The 21,290-nt window shown below is 33.3% G+C and overlaps 2 protein-coding genes and 1 long non-coding RNA gene across 7 annotated transcripts; all 3 read right to left on the bottom strand.

Annotated features, from left to right (window-relative positions):
- Positions 1–4,096: 4,096 nt before the first annotated feature.
- On the bottom strand, positions 4,097–6,154 carry LOC108332830 (uncharacterized). Its single transcript, XM_017568134.2, has 3 exons — positions 5,816–6,154; positions 5,041–5,450; positions 4,097–4,739 (listed from the first exon to the last, which is right to left on the bottom strand). The coding sequence occupies exons 1-3, from the start codon at positions 5,978–5,980 to the stop codon at positions 4,301–4,303; spliced, it is 1,014 nt and encodes a 337-aa protein (XP_017423623.1). The 5' UTR covers positions 5,981–6,154; the 3' UTR covers positions 4,097–4,300.
- An 870-nt stretch (positions 6,155–7,024) lies between these two features.
- LOC108323774 (arogenate dehydrogenase 1, chloroplastic) lies at positions 7,025–10,245 on the bottom strand. 2 transcript variants are annotated; one of them, XM_017556508.2, is made up of 3 exons: positions 8,981–10,244; positions 8,471–8,599; positions 7,025–8,006 (listed from the first exon to the last, which is right to left on the bottom strand). In XM_017556508.2, the coding sequence occupies exons 1-3, from the start codon at positions 10,114–10,116 to the stop codon at positions 7,079–7,081; spliced, it is 2,193 nt and encodes a 730-aa protein (XP_017411997.1). In that variant the 5' UTR covers positions 10,117–10,244; the 3' UTR covers positions 7,025–7,078. The 2 variants fall into 2 exon arrangements, with proteins under 2 accessions (XP_017411997.1, XP_017411998.1); XM_017556509.2 differs by lacking the exon at positions 8,471–8,599 and having other exon boundaries at positions 8,981–10,245.
- Positions 10,246–12,281: 2,036 nt separating this feature from the next.
- LOC108329677 (uncharacterized) lies at positions 12,282–20,365 on the bottom strand. Of its 4 annotated transcripts, XR_008245418.1 has the most exons (21): positions 20,186–20,365; positions 19,496–19,564; positions 19,234–19,279; positions 19,039–19,081; positions 18,857–18,940; positions 18,602–18,647; positions 18,407–18,449; positions 18,225–18,308; positions 17,970–18,071; positions 17,775–17,817; positions 17,596–17,676; positions 17,200–17,502; positions 15,659–17,103; positions 14,785–15,044; positions 14,537–14,629; positions 14,297–14,349; positions 13,781–13,829; positions 13,273–13,365; positions 13,104–13,177; positions 12,803–12,887; positions 12,282–12,630 (listed from the first exon to the last, which is right to left on the bottom strand). It is a non-coding gene; the product is annotated as an uncharacterized LOC108329677 (long non-coding RNA). The 4 variants fall into 4 exon arrangements; XR_008245420.1 differs by lacking the exon at positions 20,186–20,365 and having other exon boundaries at positions 19,234–19,395; positions 19,496–20,179; XR_008245419.1 differs by lacking the exon at positions 20,186–20,365 and having other exon boundaries at positions 19,234–19,335; positions 19,496–20,179.
- Between the last annotated feature and the right edge of the window lie 925 nt (positions 20,366–21,290).

Genomic DNA, 21,290 nt, shown 5'->3' with positions numbered 1-21,290 from the left:
ATGTTGGGATAAACTTAAATTTTAAGGTTTAATTAATAATTAAATATTATTTTATTAGTTTTTGGGTCTACTAATACTTAATTTGATTTGATAGAGATAAAATACGGATACATAGTTATGATTTTCGATTTTCGGTTTATCTAGGTACATTATTATTTTAGTCCTTCAATTATCAATGAATAACAAGACTCAATTTTAGGAAAATATTTGAGTGTGTGTATCGTGAGATCTTTTTAACAGTGGTATCAGAGTTTTATGCTCTGAGTACCGAGAGAAAGAAAAAAAAGGAGAGAGAAGAGTCAAACAATGTTAGAGAAAAAGCGAGTGCTTGATTTTTTTAGAGAGATGACAAAGGTTGTCAATGATATGAATGTGCCACAATTGACGAGAAAAAGCAATTATGATAATTAGTGCCTACAGATGAAGGCGTTATTGAGATCCAAATACTTTTGGGATATGGTGGAAGATGGGTACGTTGAACCTAATGGGAATGAACATCAGATGGTGGCATAGATGACAACGTTGAAGAAAACTCGTGCGAGAGATGGGTCAACATTGTATTTTATCTACATTGCAGTAGATGAGCCAGGATTCGAAAAAATAACGAATGCCAAATCAGCAAAGGATGCTTGGGAGATATTGGAGGTTGTGTATAAAGGTGACAAACGCGTTAGATAAGTATGAATACAAGCTCTCAGAGGAAAGTTTGAACAATTGAAGATGGAGCCTAAAGAACATATAACTGAGTATATAACTCGAGTGGAGAAGATGACCAACCAACTCGGCAGGAATGGAGAACAAATGCCATCTAGCCAGGTTGTGGGAAAAATTTTGAGATCTCTTACAAAAGATTTCGAAAGAATTGTGTGCGCCATCGAAGAATCGAAAGACTTATCGGTTCTCACAGTGGATGAACTTGTTGGGTCATTAGAAGCCCACGGACAAAGGAGAAGGAGTTGGGATGATCAGGTTGAACCCGACGACCAAGCACTACAGGTACACTTTGACTCAAATAAAACTCAGATTACTCAAAGCCGAGGTTCTGACGACAGAGGGCGAGGAGACCGAGGACGAGGTGGACATGACCGAGGTAATTTTGAGAATGATAGTGAAGAGCAAACCGATCAACAGAATTGGCGTGACTGAGGACAAGGGAAAAGTCGAGGAGATCGGTCAGGAGTGAAGTGTTTTAAGTGTGGCATGCAAACGAGTGTAGATCAAGCAAGTGTTACAAGTGTGGCAAGGATGACCATATTACAAAGTATTGCAAGACCGAGATAAAGGGGAGACTAATCTTGTTACTGAAGATGCGGAAGAAGAGTGTTGAATTCTGTTAATGGCAAAGAGCTTAGATGCAATGGACATGGAGAGCCCAATCCCAACAATGGATGAAGTAATCTCGGTAAAAGATGCAACAATTGTGGAGAACGAAAATCCTGGAGAAAGAACTCAAACAAAAAGATGATTCAGCAGATAGGGAGGCTTCTAGATGAAGCTAATGAGATTGTGAATAAATAAAGGGTTGAGCTTGAGGTGCTGAAGAAGGAGGATATTGGACCATGCTTGAAATCAAAGACTGATGAGATTTCTACCAACTCGGTATGGTATCTAGATATTGGGGCAAGCAATCATATGTGTGGGAATTAGAACTTTTTTGATAAACTCATCAAGGTGGAGGCCAAATTTGTGTCTTTTGGAGATGACTCCAAGGTGATCGTGAAAGGGTGTGGAACAATTCGGCATATGCAGAACAATGGACGAGTTGGAGAAATTAAGGATGTTTACTATGTGCCCGAGCTGAAGAATAATATTTTAAGCATGAGTTAGATAATTGAAAAATGTGATTCAATTTTTATGAAGGACCAGGTATTATACTTAAAGGATAAGTATGGTCTTCTAGCAACCCAAGCAAAAGCGAAGAAGAACCGATTGTATGAACTAGAGGTGAAAGTATTGGAGAGAAGGTGCTTGAAGCAAGGTATGACTAATAAGAGCTTGGATAACTCCAAGTCAAATATGATTGAAAGAAGCAAACCCGGTATGGGATAATGTACATGGAAAGTCGACTGAAGAAAGAAATAATTTAAGTTTATGAGAGAGTTTATTGGGATAAACTTAAATTTTAGGGTTTTATTAATAATTTTGTTTAAATATTATTTTATTAGTTTTTGGGTCTAGTAATATTTAATTTGATTTGATAGAGATAAAATATGGATAAATAATTATGATTTTTGATTTATCTAGGTACAATATTATTTTATGATAGATTAAACCGATTTTATTTTTAAGATAGTTGATATTTTATTTTTATTTTTCATAATATTGTAAGTGCTACTACTATTTAAAGCTCTTCAATTATAAATGAACAACAAAACTTAATTTTAAGAAAATATCTGAGTGTGTATGTGAAATTTTCTTCACACACTATCACACTTGTGCTTATTCTAATGTGTTTAGAAAATATAATAAATAATATTAATGCATTATGATTAATTTGTATGCTAAAATTGTTTCTAATTGTATGTTTAATTTTCAGTATGGAAATTGTTTATTTGAAATAAGAAGAAATTATCTCAAAGTAACATGAATATTTTAATTTATTTTAAAGTTGAAATTTATAAATAATAAATCAACAACACTCTGAACAAATTATATAACGTTTGCTTAATTTTTTATATTTTATTATAATTCTTTTATATTTTATCATTTTGTTTACTTCACAGTGGTTGTAGAGCTAGATTAGTAGGTTATTAGTTATAATAATAACTTTTCATAAGCTTAAAGAATAATTACATAACCTTATTTGGGAGCTTAAAGAATAATTATTATGTTTTACAACATTATTGTCATATTTTAATAATTGCATTTCTTTTGAATATATATATATATATATATATAAACATTTTCTTAAATAATTTATACAACTGAATTTTGTAAATCCATATTAATGTATATGGATATTTGGTGGTGGTAAACAAAAGGTAAAGTAAAAGTTTCCAAATTTGACTGAAAAAAATTATAAATAAAATTATTTGACTTTTCTCTTATTTTTTTATTTATTTTCAAATAAACTATTATACATGTGGAGTACATATATGTGCAAAAAATGGACATAGGTACAAAGGCAGGAGTTGTCCCATTTGTAAATATGACTGTAGTTAAAAGCTTCAGTTTCTTTTTTTCACAGATAATATTTTATAAAATAGTAATATTTTTTAAATTTACAAAATTTATAGTGTAGAATTATTAAATAAAATAAATTCAAATAAGATTATTTGACTTTTCTCTTATTCTTTTTATTTTCAAATAAACTATTATACATGTAGAGTACATATATATGCAAAAAATGGACATAGGTACAAAGGCAGGAGTTGTCCCATTTGTAAATATCACTGTAGTTAAACCTTCAGTATGTTTTTTCACAGATAATATTTTATAAAATAGTAATATTTTTTAAATTTACAAAATTTATAGTGTAGAATTATTAAATAAACTAAAGTGGAATAGAGTTTGAAAATTTTAATTTTATTTATTATACTTTATATATTGCTCTTAATTTTACTTATTATTTACAAATACATTTTTTATTTATTTTATTATTATGTATATATTTTTAATTTTCTAAAACTAACTAATCTTAATTTATAACATAGGGGGAAGGCCAGTCACTTCTTTGGATTTTTTTTATCAGATATCTTAGATGTTGGAAGATTTAAGAAACATATTTTTGTAGAGTTTTGTGTTTTTCATTTTAGTGTAAAAAATAAAAATAGAATTTTAAGTTTCTAGCAATGTATGTGGAATTGTCACTATATCAATGCATTTCTAAATTTACATTCATTTTAATAATACTAACAAGTCTATACTCCTTTTTAGTGTATATTTTATACACAGGTTTTCCTCAGAATGTTCTTCTGCTCAGCCTGTGACAACTTTACCAGCATGGACTAATCTTTCTCTAATGTTACTCTGGTATTGTTTTTAACTTGTTCAGTTTTCAAATTAGTCTTTCCTTTTCAATCGATTTGATTAATTCCCTTTGTGTCCAACTCATTGGAATTTGCATTCATGGTCATGTTATAATAGGTTTGTTGAATTCAAAACTGGTAATGTCAGATTTCGCATATCATGGCCAGTTTAACCTTGGGCATATCACTTGTAGTTTCAGTATCATCCTTCTTCTTGCTAGACTCCTTTTCAAAATAAACTTTCCACAAGATATCACACACAAACTACACAAAACAAAACCATCTAATCAAGAATGACATCAAATAGGAAAACTATACACAAAAGATGCAGTTCAATATGACAGCAGCTTCTTCATTCCTGCCTTTTGCTCTGATGTCAACTTTGCTGGGAATTTGATGTTGAATTTGATTCTAAGATTACCCTTCTTTGAAGGATCTTTTGAAATTGGCATCCCTTCCCTTGGGACAACCTCTTCATAGTTTGGATGAATAACATTGTTAATGGTAATGTTTAGAGCCCTTCCATCCAGTGTTGTAAGATGAACAGTGTAACCCGTAAGAGCTTCTGCAAGTGACACTTTTTGTGTCATAACCAAATCGTTACCATCTCTAGTAAACACTGGGTGAGGTTTCTCATCAATAACAAACACAAGATCAGAAGCAATCATATTTGGAAGCTCATTTCCTTTCTCTGTGAATGTGATCTTTGTCCCCTTCTTCCATCCTGCTTTAATTTCCAAGGTCAATATTTCCTCCACAGGTAAAGTTTTCCTGCAAACAAGAAAAATAATGATAGTCTACATGATTTATGCTTGATTTCTCTTGTTTTTATCTGATGTTATGATCACATTATTGTGATCATTACCCTGTTTGCCCAACTACCAAATGATTGTGACTTACCAATTATGGAAGCAAACTACCCTTGAGAAGAACACACCCCACACAAATCCCATAACACAAGTATCCATTAACTTTTTTAACATATACCAGACAAAAGTAATCATATCAGAGGTTCTTCACTTATTATTACTACATTTGTAAATTGCAACAATACATAAAGAAGAAGACTTACCCACTTGCATCAGCAATCTCCCTTGAGATCTTCATTTTTTTGGTAGTGCCCTTATAGAGTTCTTCAAGGGTGCAAGGCAACCTCTTCTCTATAGGAGGTGCCTTGCGTGGACCCTGATTCATTGGCCTTCCTTCTGCAAATGGACTAAACATACCATTGCCAAAAACTCCACCGAAGGAACCACCCCTCATGCCATCACCACCACCACCACTAAATGGACTTGGGCTTGAAAACCCGAAAAACTCAGAAAATATGTCATTTGCGTTTCTTGGATTGAACCTGAATGCTGTTGGACCATCCCCAGTCTGGAAGAACGTTGCTCCACCAGCATCTGGAGGTGGTACTTGCCCTTTAAGCCCTTCTTCTCCGTACTGATCATAAATGGCTCTCTTCTGGGGATCACTCAAAACCTTCACCAAACCATTACACCAGCTTAGATTCTATATTAGTAGACAAAACCATTTTGCTCATAAATATGAAAAGTGACATCTATATTACCCTATTTTTTATGTTAGCTAATCCCCCTCAAAAAATAAATTATTCCAATACTCTGGATTTCCATAAACTAAAGTTTAAGAATTCTTTTATAAAAGACAAAAGGGTGAGAAAAAGCTATTTATTTTTACAGTACAGAAAAGATAAATTATCTTATTTAGAAGACTGCAAAAGTTTAACCTAAATAAACAAACTAATCTACAGTTCCTGTTCGAAGAGAACACACATCCATGATCACAAATTGAACAGAGGAAGTTTAAGGAAGGAAAAGATAAGCAACCTCGTAGGCTTCAGATATCTGCTTGAACTTAGTCTCAGCCTCTTTCTTATTGGTTGCATTCTTGTCAGGGTGCCATTTCATTGCAAGCTTTCTGTAAGCTTTCTTCAAATCTTCATCCGTGGCATTCTTGTCGACCTGCAAAATCTTATAGTAGTCCACACCCATACTCCTTCACTCTGGAAACAATGGGGTTTTTGAGAATGACCTTCAAAGTTCAAGCTTCTTAACTATCTTGTTAATGGAATCTGTTACAGGTATCTTCTGCCAAATTGGGTTACATTGAATACAATATTAGAAGAGGATGAGAATGAAAAAGATTATTCTAGAAAGAACCAACAATACCAGAGGAGTGTAGAATCTTCTAGCTTTATAAGCCGTGCCACCTGTAGTTTATTTTCTAATGGGCCTACACAAATACTTGCTTATTTTAGTTGTATTAGCCCACTCTAATATAAATTTAATATCACTTCATAAAAATATTGCGTAGTATTTATTAAATCATAAATCCTATTATTAGTAAATAATGGATAAATTTTATGATTTGAAATAATATGTAATAAGGGATTGGGTTAAAATTAAAATAATTCAACTTGGTTGCTGATTTCATGGCAAGGTCAACTGAAGAGGAGCCCACATGGGCCGAGGTTTGACCAAATTCCGAAGCTCACTGTCAACATCATGCTCATTTCACGTCTCGAGCATAAACCAACTTAGGTCCCACAAATCCCATGTTGCAGAGTGATTCCAGCAAGAATAAATAAAGTAAGAGTAATTCCAGAACTAGAACCCTTTTCCACGAGATAACTGAACAAGTTATTGAAGACCGAAATCACCAATGCATATCAGGTAGAAGATTATGATCCATGATCACAACTCTATCGCACTCATTTAATATCTCTTTAGATTCAGAACGTTCAAGTTCACATTCATTGCCATGGATTATAAATGCGACACAAATATGCAGATGCAAGGTCCCTTGAGCATCCATCCAGCAAGATAGAAATCAGAAGAAAATAAAATATATTGAGAAATCAAAATATGAGAATTAAAGATGTATATCAAAAATTTCAAAATCATTTTTGTTTTCATCTCAAACAAGCAGATCAGCGTAACTTCAAGAAACTGGACGTGAACTATACTAATGACAAACTCATTTAAACTAAATAAAAATATGAGCAAGGACATCTATAACTATCAATGACAGGTAAATGAACAAAATCGATTTCATTTAGTGTACACAGTACTAGAAAAAATGACACTGCATTATTTTTCTTCAGATCCCTTAGGCAACATACGCCTCTCTGTTACATTGTGGAGATTTTCTTCATGTTTAAATACTTGCTGTCGGTAGAAACCATGCATACGATCAAAAAGCCGCTTCTTCAATGACTCAAAAGCCAGATCGAATCTTTCTAGTTGCTCCATGGCATTTGCATTATACAAGAACAATCCATAGTACAGATCAAAACTATCTCCAGCAGTATTTTCCACCAAACTCAACAATGTCTCGTAGCCCTTTGTGTCAATTGGCGTTGCCTCCAACGTTAGTTTTTCTAAAAATCTTCCAGTAGTATGCGTGATAAACTGTGATCCAGCAGCATGCCAGTCATGTTCTGCACATGACATTTCAACCATTCGGCATCCTTCACTAGAAAAAATGTCCAGAAACCGATCACATCGTGAAGTTCTTGATTCATCTGCTCCTATTCTAACCTTATCATAAACAAAAGCAAGACCGTTCCACCCGTTTTTTCCACTCTCTGGCCCGAACATAGGATGCGTGCAGAGAATATCAAAATCATGTGACAAATGTTGAAGAAACAAATTTCTAGGAAATTCTTTGACAGAAAGCACATCAACAAATAAAGTATTTCTCTTCAATCTCTGCACAGGCAATGATTTAAGAACTTTCTCCGTGGAAAGGATTGAAGTGCAAAGTAAAATCACTTCTGGATGTTGTTCAAAAAGATCATCAACATTATTAAAATATGAAGCCCCCATTTCCTCAGCCACATGAGAGTAGTCCGATCTAGAGTATGCTAACACTTGATGACCATGACGCACAATAGCTTTTGCAAGAAACTGACCAAAGTTGCCGAAGCCAATAATTGCAATCTTGAGCTTTGCGCTGCCTTCAGACTGGCTTGAAATATTTGGCTTGTATTTGTTGAGTTCGGTAACATCACCAGATCTGATGATTAGCATAAAACGTAAATATAAATTAGACTTGATAGACTGACCCCAAATAAAACAAAAATAGTGACAACTTCAATCTTTCCAAAAAATGGTCATTATTTATCATCAATTGCATGCAAAAACAGTCTTTGACCCTGTTCCATCACGTAAACATTAAGCCAATTCAAAACCAAAGAGAACAAAAATCAAAGGAAGCAAAATTTCTCTTACATCCCCAAATATAAAATTACAAAATCCAAATTCAAGCCCCCTTAATGTCCTAACCAAGATTGAGATTTGGGTAAAATAGTTTATACATTGTGTCATTTAATCACACTATCATTCAATAACAAATTATCATATATAGTAAGTTTAGCTTCTTTTTTTCCAGAACCATCATGAGAGTCAACCATGATTTTAACCTAGCAATGCATAAACATTAAAAACGAGGTTACAATAAACCTTTAAACAAATATACACCTAAGTTCTTTGGAGACGAGTGATAGTACAGGTGCAAATCCATTTAGAGCATTCATGAGCTTTGAGTTGTCTGCAGACTGACTTGAATCATTTGTCTGGCATTTGTCAAGTTTAGCAACATCATCGGATCTGAAGATTAGCATAGGATTTAACTATAAATTAGACTTGATCGGAAAGACCAAATATAGTAACAATCTCAATCCTCCCTACAAATGGTCATTATTTATTATCAATTTCAAAACAAAAAAAATAGCAGAAACCATAGCAACAAAGCTAACCTGCCCTTAGATCCCCCTAAAAATGAACCAAACTCATGTCCCAATAATGTACTAACCAACACCATAATTCAATCACACATTATCATGTTTGTTAACTTTTACCATAACCATCTTAAAAGTCAAGTCATATGTATCATGATCATCTTAAAATTACCATGATCTGTGATTGCAAAACATTGCAAACAAACGAGGCATATAAATTATAGTATGTCTTTGAAAAACAAAGGAACACCTGTGTTCTTTGGAGGGTAGTGACAGCGTAGGTACCGATCCATTTTGACCCTTCTTGGGCAGTTTATACCCATAGGTATCTGGTAAACTATGCCCCTTTCCAATCCCAGCATTATCAAACAGCTGCTCCCTCACAACACCGTGCAACCGCCCCATTAGCTGTTTACGCAAATCCTCGAACGCGAAATCTAACCGCTCCAACATCTCCAGCGAATTCTTATTAAACATAAACAACCCGTAGTAGAGATCAAAACTATCTCCAGCAGTGTTCTCCACCAAATTGATCAAAGTCTCGTAACCTTTAGTGTTAATCGGAGTGGACTCCAACATCAGCATCTCCAAAACCCTCCCAACGGTGTGCGTGATGAACTGCGACCCCGCGGCGAACATATCGTGATCGGCGCAACACATTTCCACCATTCGGCACCCTTCCCTCGCGAAGATGTTGAGGAACTTCTCGCACCGCTCGATTCGGCTGTCGTCATCGCCTATTCGAACCTTCTCGAAGACGAAGGGGAGGCCGGTCCACGCACGAGGGGCACTTTGTGGACCGAACATTGGGTGCGTGCATAGGATATCGAAATCGGAGGGGAGCGCGTGAAGCAAGAGGTTTTTGGGGAACTCCTTGACGGAAAGAACGTCGACGAAGAGTGTACTGCGTTTGAGGCTGTGGAGCGGGAGAGTGTGGAGCACGCGCTGTGTTGAGATGATGGAGGAGCAGAGGAGGATGACTTCTGGGTGCTCCTCGCAGAGGTCATGGGGGTTGTGGAAAAACGTGACGCCGAGTTTGCGGGCCTCGTCGGTGTAATCCGAGCGGGAATGGGCCAGTACAGTGTGGCCCTGTCGGACGAGGGTTCGGGCCAGGAACTGGCCGAAGTTGCCGAAGCCCACGATGGCGACCTTCAGCCTCTGGGCGTCGTGGAACTGTTGGGCCACTCTAGACTCGTAGTCAAAGGGCTGGGCCGCATCGATGGCGCGAATGCGGAGAGGCCTGTGGGCGCGAAAGCGTAAAGAAAACGCATTGGAAGAGGAGAATGGAAGAGCTTTAGGTTTGAGATTTCGACGAGTAGTTGTTGAAGGCAATGAAGTTGACGGCTTCGTTGATGACGGCGCCTGAAAGGTTGAAACAGCCACCATTGCTTATGGAATCCACGGGAAGAGATACCAACCTTAAAATTTAGCGGCGACAAGTGGCTCTCCACCACCACCTTAAAAGTTATGTCTTCTTTTTAATATTATGCACATGGTGCACATTTGTTGGCTTATGAGAAGCAAACATTATTTTTGTGTAGAACTTTAAAGAACATCCCTAGTGTATTTAAAATGTATAATTATGTTAAATATTCATATCAAGCGACATTTTCATAATTATTTTTCTTTAATATGACAAAAAAAATGTTTCAATTTTTACTTCTTAATTAAAAAGATTTCACATTTTTTTAGTTTCTAAATAAATACTCATTTTCTTCTTGTCCTTTTAATAAAGCGCAGTTAACTTTCTTTACTTTATTTAATAATTACCAGATTGACTAAATTTTAAATAAATATATTTGTGTATTATATACTTTTTTAAACAAAACTTAAGAAAACTAAACAAAATGAGAATCAAAGGTAACTTCTAAAATATTATATATCGAAAAATACTTTAATAATTATATATCATATGAATACTAACATTATATTTTACTATTTAAAAAATAATAATAAATTATTTTACATTAGACTTATATATGTTTCAGTCTTCTTAAAATGAACAACTTTGTTCTCATTGCAGAAATTATTCTATTGGTTTATTCATTTTAAAGTTAAGTTATTTTGTTATCTTAATGAGACTTATTAACCATTTATGTGTGAAGTAATTGGTCAAATGATCATATAAAAACGAAAGCATCTAATACCTTTGAAAATAATTTAAAACATACAAGTAACTATCATTTATTTTTTAAAATAAAAGTAAATAAAAAATAATGATTTTAAATTTGAAAGGACCGATTCTTTTTTCTTGAAAACTATACAAATTATGTATGTATGTATATATTGAAAAGGATTATAATACTTTGCAATTTAATTTAATATAAAAGTATATATATATATATATATTATATTAATATTATAAAGAGAGTGGAACTTCAAAAATATTTGAAAAAGCGATATAATTAAAAATATTTTTATTTATCTATTAATTTTTATATATAAAAAAATTTGGAAAGGGCAAGGCCTTCTCAACTCCGAAAAGGGTCCATCATTATATAAATCATAATATTTTAATTCAATTATTAATAAAATATTATGCATATACATAATTTTTTATTTAATATTTAATAATATATGTATATATTAAAAGATATAGGAAAATGATAGGTTAAGATTTTAAGTAGATACTATTAGATGTAGTGAATTCTATTTTATTGAACATTGCTGTTAATATAAAAAATATAAAATGGGAATTCCAATCTTTTAAGATACTTATTTATATTTAATTAATGGAAAATGATCTTAAAATATTTTTCCTCAATTATTTATTTATTTATTTTTTGTATACATGATTTGTTTTTAGCCTTTTTTTTTATAAAACTTAACTACTATACAATAGTTTTATATATTTATTATTTAATTTCATTCAACTCTTAAATATTATTATAGATATTGTAATAATTATTATTATCATATTTATTATAAAAAATTAGGTTTGAAATACAAATGTTTTTATTAATTACTATTTTAATTTATTGAAATTTTTAATGCAGAAGTTGCTATTATTTTTCATTCACAATTATTCAAAATTATTAATCAGGACCTTCAATTTTTTTACCTAAAATATAATATTTTTATAAAAAAAATATTTGGGAACTTTCTTATAAGACAAAAATATTGTTATGATGAATAAATACAAAAGAATATATTATCAATTTGAATAAGAGTTCACTTTTTGTTTTTATAATCGTTGTTGTTTTAGCACCCCCACCCAATTGGTATCCTAATTCTAACATTTTATCATTCTCATCTTCATCTTTTACATTCTTAATAATTCCACCTCAAAGTTATAAATCACTTGATTTTTCATTTTTAACTATTGAATTTATTGGAAAAGTTGAATTATTCATTATGAAAAAAGTTATTGAAAACAATATATAATTAATGTACATAAATAATTTATTTTGTTTAATCACTTCCAAACTTATCACATTCTCAAAATATAATAAATCAAATAACAAAATCGTAGCGCCTAGTGGGTTCGTTTAGCACCTGTTTTTGTTAAGTTATGTATTTTACTCGCTATATATTTTTAGGTTTACTGTATCTTCTTTATAATCAGCTCTCTCCCAAATAAAACATTAGCCTTTCGTTTTTGTTACCGTTATTTCTTTTACATGCACTCTCACAAAACATCTTCATCAATACAACCCATGCAACCAGGTGGGCAAAGTATACTGCACTGCACTGTACTATAAAAATTTGCAGTTAACTATAAAACAATTTTCCTAAACTAAACTGAACTAAAAGTAGTTCGGATGAACTGAACTGCACTGGTTTTTAGTCCACTCATAGTACAGTGCAGTTCAATAAACTAATTTTTAGTTTACTTATAATGCATGCAGTAATCTTGTTGCACAACACTGCTTTTCATTCCAAACTGGACCAGCCAACGAACTGTAAAAAGCACAATTGAACTTTAGTTCAATAGGACAAATTACAACATTTTCTAGAACTTGTATTAGAAATAAAATAGTTATCGATCAAATCTAACACTTGCGAAATATTAAACTATACGCCAATACATTATGATTTATGTAAGTGTAGATTCAGATTCTTAGCACCATACCTTTACAGTACTCAGCACCCTGGTTACAAGCATACACCAGAGCATCTACAAGAGTAAGCCTACCCTCAGCATCTGTGTTATTGACCTATAAAAGAGATTAATCAAACCAAGGTCATACTCTTATGCAATTATATAGATCTCATTGGTCAAACTTGAAAGCATAGACTTGCATCATACATAGGGATAGCATAGACTTGCATCATACATAGGGATATAAAGGATTCCCTCAACTACTGGAAACAAAGATATGATATAATTTAAAAACTGAGAAGAATGAGAGAGGAATGAAAAAGCACAATACAGATGGTTAGCTACAAAGGATTTTGTGGTGCCATTCAACCGCATCAGTTCTTTCGCAGAAGCAAAGTAATATTTCTGTATAAAAGAAATTATTAGGACGATTAGGACGAGATGGATTTACAGGAAATGGAAGAAGCAAGAAAAGCTTATATGGCTGCTGTTGCTATTACCAAGGAAAGACAAGACGAGGAATCTATTGGCAAGAAAAGCATATTATTAGTGTTCAATATCTATTATCACTTGCTACCACCGCCTCCAATAACCTATCACTTTCAACGTAAAAGTATTAAGATTGATATGGACAAACAGAAAACTCAGATAGTTAAAAAGACACATATTTTACCTTTATGTTATAAACTTGGACAAGAAACATAGAAATAAAAGAATGGAAGAATACAAAGACGAAAGAAGAGAGTACTATAAAAGTTGTAATAAAAAAAATATTATAAAGCAATGAAATTATGCAACAGAAGATATGATAAATGATTAGATCCGAGAAAGCAAGAACTTTAGCAATGATTAAGGGAAGAGTGCCTTGTATTTGATCAAGTTGAATGGTGTGTGAGATCTGCTCGAACACCTGTGGCTTGGTTTTAGGATCCCTTAAGAATTAAGATCTGATAAAGTTAGACAACTTGATGGCACTCTCTTGGGAGAGGAAGCTATAGAAGAAGGTACCTTTATCTTCCCCTTCACCACTCACGGTTATGGCTACCTATATATGCCTCTGCATAAAGATCAACAATAAAAATACATATATTATACCATCTAAGGCTGCAAAGGAAGCACACAAACCTTGCTTTCCAATTTTTTTACTTCTAAAAATCTTCCCTTTCTTCTTTATCATGCATCTATACGTACAAAGTACGCGGTCCAACTTTACAAAATGTATTACAGTTTACAGAAAAGTCACAATTTTTATTCATCTGAACTCAAACAGACATGATATTTGATTTGCAAATCAGACACCACATAAAATGGTGGCCACCCTTTAGGTTACAGAGTCCAAACATCTAAATGTTCCAATATAAGAACCTAACATTGACTTATGAAGAACAGAAAGAGCATTTATTTTTCTTGCTAAATCAATGATAAATAATAATGCTCAAATCAATGAATTTTCATTCTACATTGTATCAACAAATCTTGTTAACCATTCCAATATACCACAAAGAGTGAGAAAAGCATTCATACCACAAAATTCAGCTTTCATCCCAGCATCTCCCATCTCCCCTTTCCTTGCAGCTCTGACTCAGAGGCAACAAAATTTATTAGCACAAACATTCCAATATAAGCATAATTTTTTAGCTAAAGCAAAGATCATTCACAGATACAATGACTCCACAGTAAGGTCTTAAAACAAACACTCCTTTATAATGCAAGAAAGTCATAACATATATCCCTTTTGAAAGGGAAAGGGAAAAACATTATTACCTTTGGGTTGCACAGTTCCAGCTAAAGGAGAAGTGTTACGGCGAGTGTGGCAAAGCCTTCGATAGTGAACCTTCGACGGCGGCGAGCCTTCGACTGCTCAAAAACTGAAAACTATTATCTTCTAATCACCATCAAACTGAAAAAGAACCTAGAGTAACCAAAACTAACCCCACAGAAAAACTATTATACAACTTTTTTTATAGAAAAACTAAAGGAAGGAAAAAGGGAAGGGAAAGAAAAACCCAAACCATGCTTCGCGCTCCTCTTCGAGTGACTTCGCACCAGCTTTAATAAAGGGTTTTGTTCGCGCCCCTCAATCATCCCCTTTTGTAGCTTCAATCTTTGTAGGCAGCCTCTGGTCCATTGAATCGAGCCTCCTAGTCCATCGTCGCGAAGGAACCATGGAACTCTCTTCCAATTTCTCTCAATCCTCTCGAACCCTAGCTTCAAGGGTTTTCAATTTGGGGGTGAAATTCTCAGTTAGGGAGAAACTGTGGTTCACAGTTAACTGCACTTAAATTGTGTAAAGTTCAGTTTGTTTTAACTGAACTGTAGAATAGCTTAATTAGTTTTAGTTAAAATAAGTTTAGTTTTTTTAAGTATAATATAATTCAGTTAATTGTAGTTCCAGTACAGTTTGGTGAATTATGCCCAACCCTAGTAATCATGCAGGAAGATTTAAAAATACCTCACATCTTTCCACTATATCCCTTCACAATACCCCACATCTTTGATTTAAAAATATTGTTACTTATATATGTTTGAATATCAATTTATGATCTCACAATATATTACAATAAATCTCATATTCAAGATTTCATTTATTTTAATATCACTTACACCTTATTATGTTGTGTTATTTTTTCTCAAATTTAAACTTTCAACGATGATATCCTTAAACATATAGACTTATAATGATTACTTATATCCTAATAAACATTGGCCAATTCCCAAAGTCATTGACGTATTTAATAAAAGTTTAAGCTAATTAATTTGGCTTGGATCTAAAAGCATGCCATTTAAGATAAAAATACATGTAATTGAAGTAAGCATAGGTCACATTTTTACATTCATAAATATAATTTACTTTTCATAAACAAAATTGTTTGTTGTCAAAAGCACCTGATGAACAATTGTTTGCAGGACAGTCATTGGGTTGGCATGAGCTAATTTTGCAACCATCCGACCCAGCTGCTTCAAATTTTCCTTTGCCAGCCTTTTCAAAATACGTCTAGTGTCCAACTGTACAGAAAGAGTAAAGAAAATGAGAATAACAAAGAATCAAGCTTGCAACATTCATAAGGAAGAGGACTCATTAGTTCCCATATCTCTTGGCCAACAGCAGGATTGGCGGGAATTAACTGCAGAGAGGGAAGTACACATGCTCCTAAAGCATCCTCCACCCTTAGCCGTGCCTCCTTAACATGTAATTGAGGATTCAAGGCACCATTGCCATGACTTACAAGCTCAAGAGCAGAAAGGTAATAACCTCTCAAGACCCTACAAACCTACTCATATTTTAAGAGAAAATGGAAGAGGAGAAGTCCTATCAGCATTAAAAAAAAAAATAGCAAGAAGGACCAAGTTAACATGAAAAAACAGCAAGAAGTACAGTATCACGGTATAGATAAGGTCCATTACAAGAAAGCATATGAAAAAGTTCCTTCGGAAGATCTATGAAATAATTGTATCCTGAAGAGTTATCAGCATCCATAACATCAGTGCCTCCTGACGACGATCCAGGATTTTGAAAATGTGTCTGAGAACAACATCATATGCTGAACAGGAGGACTTCTCAATAAGTCTGGAATAAGATCCCAATATTATAAGATCAGAGAAAATACGGGCATTCAGAAAAATTGTTAGCCGCATAAAAATTCAAATGTAAATGGCCTAATAATACAGGGCATTAAATGCACGCACATGCATAAACACCTAGGCCTCCCATGAACATTGGACGTAAATTTGTAATAGGTCATGTGTTTGACACTGGTTTAATATCTCCAGTCAGTTCAACATCCAACACTCACTGACATTGTGCATCAAATCCTCTTCTTGAAACATGATTTTCCATGAAATTTGTAAAATAATTGATTCATAATTTTGACAAAAATATTTATAGAGCAAAAGCATGTAAGCAAAATTTAAAAATAAAACATCAACAATAACAAAACCATCTAGCAAAAGCAAAAATAACTTCGAGAAGAAATATGAACTCAAGTCCCACTATAACTATTTCCTAAGCTTTATGACCTAAGTCATAAGTCCTAGTACTCCTATACCCTAACCTTACTTTGACCAAAGCCTTTAACGTTCACTAAGCCCTCCTATGTCCTCTGCCTTATGCCCAATGTACTATTTCCTATCCTCTCTGCACTGTGCCCTATACCCTTTCCCCTCTGCCCCCCGCCCTATGCCCTATTCCCTATGACTACTAGACTTGATGGAATAGTTTGTCTTGGGGAGCTCATAGGCGCATCAATGCCAATGATCAGGGAAGGAGCATCAGAAACAAATTGGACGGAAAGAAAACCTTCTCCTGGTAATATTGAATTCAATCCATCAAACTGCACCATTAATAAAGACAACGATAAGATCAAGAATCTTGCATCAAAAACAACAAATACAAAAAATTATACAACTAATTAAATATAATATCGTACCTTAACATTGATCTTCATCCAAACATTTGATAAATATTGATCGTTGATAGTTAATGGTAGAGGCAACACTCGACAATAGTCCCTATTTCGGTAAGTACCTTATTCTTTAACGAACCCAATCAAGTTTAGTTAATTTTTAACAATAATGAATTTGAAATTTTTATTTTATGCAAAAGATAAATAAAATAACTCACCAATTCTTTCTGTCAAGAAAGAGAAATACAACGAATTGCAGAATCCAAGAAACTTTAGCATCCACGAGGCACACTCTGAGATTAGGTGGAACATATTTATTGCAAAGATCTTCACAAGGTGTTTAAATCACTTGTAAGAAAAATAATAGAAAAACATAGCAAGATTATTATAGTTCAAATCACCTTAAATTTTGAAACTTACAATTGTTTTAATTTCACTGCACTTGAAAAGATCTCCTACAAATCCTTGTGTAGCACATCAGGCAGAAGACATAAGCTCTATCTTTGTTTGATTGAATAGGGTTCGAAAAACAAGTCAGGTTGATAACAAAACTGATCATTTCTAAATAAGAACACCGAAATTTGGATTAGAAGTTCCACCTCCCGTTTCTTGGTTTGAAGTACTCCCCTCTCCGATCTCCAACTGAAAATAGTTTCACATTGAACAAAACATTAATTGGACAAACAACATATGAAACTATAACTCAGTTTACAACTTATCTTAAAGAAAGAAATGATGTCAAACAGTGCATGATAAAAATGTGAAAGTACTAAAATAAGTATATAATAATTTACCTTGGAAGCTTGTAAAACTTGTGTTTCTACTTGATTATAGCCATTACTGTTAAACATTCGGAGCATATGTTCAGAACCATAATTGCTTCGACAAAAAAATGCCTGTAATATCAGAATAATAAGAATCAAGCATCAACCACCCACAATTTAAGACCCTGTTGGCATAGAATGATATTAAGAACACTAATTGCATCATGATGATAATCGAACGATAATGGCAAGTAATGAAATATCCGACACAAAGGACATCTTTACCTTAAAGTTTTGGTTCTGTTTGTGCATCAAATCCTCTTCTCGAAATCCTTGTGCAGCACATCAGGCAGAGGACATAAGTTCTATCTTTGTTTGATTGAATACGGTTCGGAAAACAAGTCAGGTTGATAACAAAACTGATAATTTCTAAATAACAACACCGAAATTTAGATAAGAAGTTCCACCTCCCGTTTCTTGGTTAGAATTTCTCCCATCTTCGATCTCCAACTGAACATAATTTCACATTCAACAAAACATTACTTGGACAAACAACAAATGAAACTATAACTCAGTTTAAAACTTATCTTAAAGAAAGAAATGAAGCCAAACAGTGCATGAGAAAAATGTGAAAGTACTAACATAAGAATATAATAATTTACCTTGGAAGCTTGTAAAACTTGTGTTTCTACTTGAGTATAGCTATTACTGTTAAACATAAGTAGCATATGTTAAAAACCATAATTGCTTCGACAAATGAATGCCTGTAATGTCAGAATAATAAGAATCAAGCATCAACCACCCACAATTTAAGACCCTGTTGGCATAGAATGATATTAAGAACACTAATTGCATCATGATGATAATCAAACGATAATGGCAAGTAATGAAATATCCGACACAAAGGACATCTTTACCTTAAAGTTTAGGTTTTGTTTGTGCATCAAATCCTCTTCTCGAAATCCTTGTGCAGCACATCAGGCAGAAGACATAAGCTCTATCTTTGTTTGATTGAATACGGTTCGGAAAACAAGTCAGGTTGATAACAAAACTGATCATTTCTAAATAACAACACCGAAATTTAGATAAGTAGTTCCACCTCCCGTTTCTTGGTTTGAATTTCTCCCATCTCCGATCTCCAACTGAACATAATTTCACATTCAACAAAACATTAATTGGACAAACAACAAATGAAACTATAACTCAGTTTAAAACTTATCTTAAAGAAAGAAATGAAGCCAAACAGTGCATGAGAAAAATGTGAAAGTACTAACATAAGAATATAATAATTTACCTTGGAAGCTTGTAAAACTTGTGTTTCTACTTGAGTATAGCTATTACTGTTAAACATAAGTAGCATATGTTAAAAACCATAATTGCTTCGACAAACGAATGCCTGTAATGTCAGAATAATAAGAATCAAGCATCAAGCATCAACCACCCACAATTTAAGACCCTGTTGTCATAGAATGATATTAAGAACACTAATTGCATCATGATGATAATCAAACGATAATGGCAAGTAGTGAAATATCCGAAGCAAAGGACATCTTTACCTTAAAGTTTTTGTTTTGTTTGTGCATCAAATCCTCTTCTTGAAACATGATTTTCCATTTCGATGAAATCTGTAAAATATTTGATCCATAGATTTTGACAGAAATATTTATAGAGCAAAAACGTGTAAGTAATTTTAAAAATAAAACAACAGCAAAACAATCTAGCAAAAGCAATAATAACTTCGAGAAGAAATTTGAACTCAAGTCCCAGTATAAATAAGTTCTAAGGTTTATGACCCAAGTCATAAGTCCTAGTACTCTAAAACCTATACCCTAACCTTACTTTGACCTAAGCCTCTAATGTCAACTAAGCTCTCCCTATGTCCTATGACCTATGCCTTAGCCCTATATACTACGTTCTATGAACTATTCCCTATGTCCTATACCTTAAGCCCTATGTATTTTGTCCTATACCCTATGCACTATGTCCTATGCCTTGTGCACTATAACCACTACACTTGAAGGAATACTTTGTCCTGGGGAGCCCACAGAGGAATCAATGCCAATGATCATTGTAGGAGCATCAGAAACAGATAGGACTGAAAGAAAATATCTTCTTGGTAATATTGAATTTAATCCTCCAAGCTCCACCATTAATAAAGACAACGATAAGACAAAGAATCTTCCATCATAAACAACAAATACATCATATACAACAAATTATACAACTAATCAAATATAAAATCGTACCTTAACATTGATCTTCAACGAAATATTTGTTAAATATTGATCGTTGACAGTTAATAGTGCAGCCAAGGACTAGCTAACAGTTCCTATTTCAGCAAGTACCATATTCTTCAACGAACCCAATCAAGTTTAGTTAATTTTCAACAATAATGAACTTGAACAATTTCTCTATGTGAGAGATAAATAAAATAACTCACCAATTCTTTCTGTCAAGAAAGAGAGATACAACGAATTGCAGAATCCAAGAAACTTTAGCATCCACGAGGCGCACTCTGATATTAGGTGGAACATATTTATTGCAAAGATCTTCAGAAGGTGTTTAAATCACTTGTAAGAAAAATAATAGAAAAATATAGCAAGATTATTATGGTTTAGATCAGCTTGAATTTTGAAACTTACAATTGTTTTAATTTCACTGCACTTGAAAAGATCTCCTACAAATCCTTGTCCAGCACATCAGGCAGAAGACATAAGCTCTATCTTTGTTTGATTGAATAGGGTTCGGAAAACAAGTCAGGTTGATAACAAACCTGATAATTTCTAAATAAGAAAACTGACAATTGGATAACAAGTTCCACCTCCCGTTTCTTGGTTTGAAGTTCCCTCCTCTCCGATCTCCAACCGAACATAATTTCACATTGAACAAAACATTAATTGGACAAAAAACAGATGAAACTATAACTCAGTTTACAACTTATCTTAAAGAAAGAAATGATACCAAACAGTGCATGAGAAAAATGTGAAAGTACTAAAATAAGTATATAATAATTTACCTTGGAAGCTTGTAAAACTTGTGTTTCTACTTGAGTATAGCCATTACTGTTAAACATACGGAGCATATGTTCAGAACCATAATTGTTTCGACAAAAAAATGCCTATAATATAGAATGGTAAGAATCAGGCATCAACCACCCACAATTTAAGACCCTGTTGTCATAGAATGATATTAAGAACACTAATTGCATCATGATGATAATCGAACGACAATAGCAAGTAGTGAAATATGAGAAACAAAGGACATCTTTACCTTAAAGTTTTGGTTCTGTTTGTGCATCAAATCCTCATCTTGAAACATGTTTTCCATTTCGATGAAATCTGTAAAATATTT

This window comes from Vigna angularis, chromosome 1 (genome assembly GCF_016808095.1).
Source record: "Vigna angularis cultivar LongXiaoDou No.4 chromosome 1, ASM1680809v1, whole genome shotgun sequence".
In the NCBI taxonomy this organism is placed as follows: Eukaryota; Viridiplantae; Streptophyta; class Magnoliopsida; order Fabales; family Fabaceae; genus Vigna; species Vigna angularis.
This window is presented reverse-complemented; position numbering and strand designations above follow the sequence as displayed.

What these genes read in the sequence shown, in the direction of transcription:
- LOC108332830 (XM_017568134.2), bottom strand. Translation starts at nt 5,980, where the DNA reads ATGGGTGTGGACTACTATAAGATTTTGCAGGTCGACAAGAATGCCACG. An exon ending in AGATATCTGAAGCCTACGAG is followed by an intron (nt 5,451 to 5,815) that starts GTTGCTTATCTT and finishes GGTTTGGTGAAG; the next exon opens with GTTTTGAGTGATCCCCAGAA. An exon ending in GAGATTGCTGATGCAAGTGG is followed by an intron (nt 4,740 to 5,040) that starts GTAAGTCTTCTT and finishes TCTTGTTTGCAG; the next exon opens with GAAAACTTTACCTGTGGAGG.
- LOC108323774 (XM_017556508.2), bottom strand. Translation starts at nt 10,116, where the DNA reads ATGGTGGCTGTTTCAACCTTTCAGGCGCCGTCATCAACGAAGCCGTCA. An exon ending in CTACCCTCCAAAGAACACAG is followed by an intron (nt 8,600 to 8,980) that starts GTGTTCCTTTGT and finishes GCTAATCTTCAG; the next exon opens with ATCCGATGATGTTGCTAAAC. An exon ending in CTCGTCTCCAAAGAACTTAG is followed by an intron (nt 8,007 to 8,470) that starts GTGTATATTTGT and finishes GCTAATCATCAG; the next exon opens with ATCTGGTGATGTTACCGAAC.